This window comes from Olea europaea, chromosome 10 (assembly GCF_002742605.1).
Source record: "Olea europaea var. sylvestris chromosome 10, O_europaea_v1, whole genome shotgun sequence".
NCBI classification, from domain to species: domain Eukaryota; kingdom Viridiplantae; phylum Streptophyta; class Magnoliopsida; order Lamiales; family Oleaceae; genus Olea; species Olea europaea.
In genome coordinates this window covers 21,537,809-21,540,791 of record NC_036246.1, presented here as the reverse complement: position 1 = coordinate 21,540,791, position 2,983 = coordinate 21,537,809, and the positions used below count along the sequence as shown (strand labels likewise).

General features: G+C 32.5%; 1 protein-coding gene across 1 annotated transcript in view; it reads right to left on the bottom strand.

Annotated features, from left to right (window-relative positions):
- The window catches only part of LOC111400399, a 7,346-nt gene extending 4,775 nt beyond the window's left edge, over positions 1–2,571 (bottom strand). The window contains exons 1-6 of the mRNA XM_023027816.1: positions 2,487–2,571; positions 2,253–2,396; positions 637–723; positions 436–538; positions 310–317; positions 126–212 (exon numbers count right to left, since the gene is read on the bottom strand). Coding sequence (XP_022883584.1) covers positions 126–212; positions 310–317; positions 436–538; positions 637–723; positions 2,253–2,396; positions 2,487–2,571 — 514 coding nt within the window. The remainder of the gene's footprint in view (positions 1–125; positions 213–309; positions 318–435; positions 539–636; positions 724–2,252; positions 2,397–2,486) is intronic.
- Between the last annotated feature and the right edge of the window lie 412 nt (positions 2,572–2,983).

The following is a 2,983-nucleotide window of genomic DNA, read 5'->3' as shown; positions in this document are numbered from 1 at the left end:
ATCGAAAAAAATTCATTTTTTTTAAACCACACATTTTTTTCAAAAAAACATTATTCCAAACATTAAAATTTGAAAAAAAAAAAAAACGAAGGCCAAACAGGGGCATAATCTACAAGTTAACATACCGTTTCGTGGTGGAGGTGCTAACATACCATTGGACAAGGGGGGTGGCGGCGGAGGTTGATTTGGATCACGTCTAAGTTTACAGCAATCTGTTCCAAAAAAACGTGGCGAAAAATGGATTGAACAAACTCGAATAAGAATTAGGTAAGTAAGATGTCACCATCTTTCTTATTCAATATAACTTACCAAGCATACTTAGAAAGTCAAAATACATAATTAAAATAAGATTATACTAATAGTGAATAAAAAGAATAGTCAAAAATAAATAATAAAAAGAGACTATGAATCTTACATTGGTTGACACAAGCTAACCCGGTCAAATTTAATAAATTGGTGAAGCCATCAAAGCATTGGCAGTAGTGAGACGTTCCATTTGCAATGCAGGTTCCATCACCACACCAAACAAGATTACAAGCTGTGAACCATTAGAATTTTCATTCATGCATTAGTTGATAACATCGTTGAAGTATAATTTTGTGCAAAAGGAAAACAAAAGTGATTCATGAAATTTACGGTCGGTAAAATTGATTGGTGGCAGGGGCAATAGTGGAGGAGTCGGAGGTGGCGGAGCCCCATTGCCACATTGAAAATTAAGTGCACCTGCATATAATTCATTGAAACTGGTAGTTACAACATGCAATTGTGTTATATGTATAATTACCTATATTTATACACTAGAAGGCCACTCTTTTAAGAAATAATTAGTCATTTGATTCTCGAGATAATGATCAGCCACATTGAGTTTGAGACATGACTCAAACTCCTACTAGAGGCGACAATGAGAGAATTTTTGTAACAGACAAAAGCTTGACACAACAATTCTGAGGTAGAAGGCTCATAGTTTGTAACTTCTTTTCTTGATAAAAAGCAATGACATTTTCTGGAGATTAAGTGCCGGTTAACTCTGTGCCAATAGTAGGGATGCAAAAAAAGCCGTTCAACTCGATACCCATGAGGCTCCATTTAAAATGGAGCGGGAATCACTTACCGAATCGAGAAAACGGGGCAAGCGGGATGGAGGTCGTTGCTCGAAGCGCGTACAAAAAACATGATCCCCGCCCCGCTATTCGACTCGTATAAAGTTAATTTCAAATTTAAGGTTTTTATCAAAAAAAAAAAAAGATTTATCATCATTTTTAAAGAAAACATAAGTTGTTCTTAAAAAATAGAAAAAAAATAATGATATTCACTAATTAAAGATAATAAAAAAGGCAAAATAAACAAATAAATAAATAAATGGGGTCAATAAATGTGGTAGGAGACATGCCTCGAACCCATCATGTCCCGCTTTAACTGGGTATGGGGGTGAGAAGTTAACAAAAATACTCAACAAAATGGGGGACAGATATGGTCGATCCATCCCGTTCCCATCCTTAGTCAATAGTTACGGCAAGCTTATTCGGAATGATTGGGAGGAAAACATCTTGAAATGACTTTTCAAGTTCAACGCCAAATCTAATGGCTCACTTTGGACATTCGGCAAGAGCAACCAAGGTAGGCCGCAAAGAAAATTTCTGGTGAAGTGATTAACCAAAAAAAAAAAAAAAAAATGCCAACAGAAGCTTCTTGATATTTTTAAGACCTCAAGAAATTTAATTATATTTTACATTCTATCAAGCCATTTTAATATAACTATTTTGGAATCATCTTTTAATATCCTAAAAGGTGAAAGCCGTTAATCATTTGTTTAATTTCCATTGTAGTCAAAATATATTTTTCTCTTTCTTTTTTTCAATCACACATTCTTCAATAAAATAATATTATACGTAAATCCAAAATTTTTCCTTATTTTTTCACCATACATTCTCCATTCAAATCATTATTTCAAAATGCATTCTTTGCAAATAAATAAATAAAAGGAGCATCAAACAAGCAATAAATATGTAAATACAATTATTTGAGTTTAACATGATATTTCATGATTAGTAAAATTTCTTGAATGGTTGTTCAAATGGATTGTGCTAATACTTTTTAATGAAGGTCACCCTCCTTTTGTAGTGATTGTTTCATTCAATAAATGAGATAGGGATCAATATATCAAACTCACATTTAAACATCAATGAGTTTCACGAGATTATGAAATTCGCAAATCTAACAAACAATGCTCTCAAATAAATTCATATACTCACAGTTGGGGAAAGCACATGGAGAAAATGGCACAGGAAAAATCCTATTCCAGTCGGGGGAACATATACACTCATATCCTGTAATTGAATTATTTGAAGCTATGCATAATCCTATTCCACAATCCACATTTTTGCAAACATCTGTACCTAAACACATAAATAAAAAAAAAATAAAAAACCTAAATTAATAACGAAAAATCAAACATGAAATAATACCAATCATAATTGCATATATACCTTGTTGAATCGAAGTCTGAAAGATAAAAAGAAAGAAGAAAAGAAGAAGGAGAAATGGAGTAAAATTCGAATTATAGTTTTCCATGCTTTTAGGAAATGTAATGTAATTAGAGAAAGAGAGACTGAAACAAATTTTATATATAAGGTATTGTAATGTATTCAATGCATAGTAATCTGAGTTGGGGCTTTGTAATTCACTCCCTGGACGAAACTTGTGAGGTAAATTATAGCCAGAGTCCTTAACCTTTGACCATATTTGCAATCACGTCTCTAAACTTATTTTTCGGACAAATGGATATTCAAAGCTTCAATTAATTGGCTGCAACAGTTGTAAATAGAATGAAAAAACAAATAAAATTTGTATTGTCCATTGTAGTAGCTAATATACTTCCTCAAGTGTAGACTTGATTTTCTGATCCACAACATGATTTTGGACTCTTAACCTTCAAAAGTAAGTTTCTGAGTCCACAACCTATTTAATTTTATGGAATTGGATC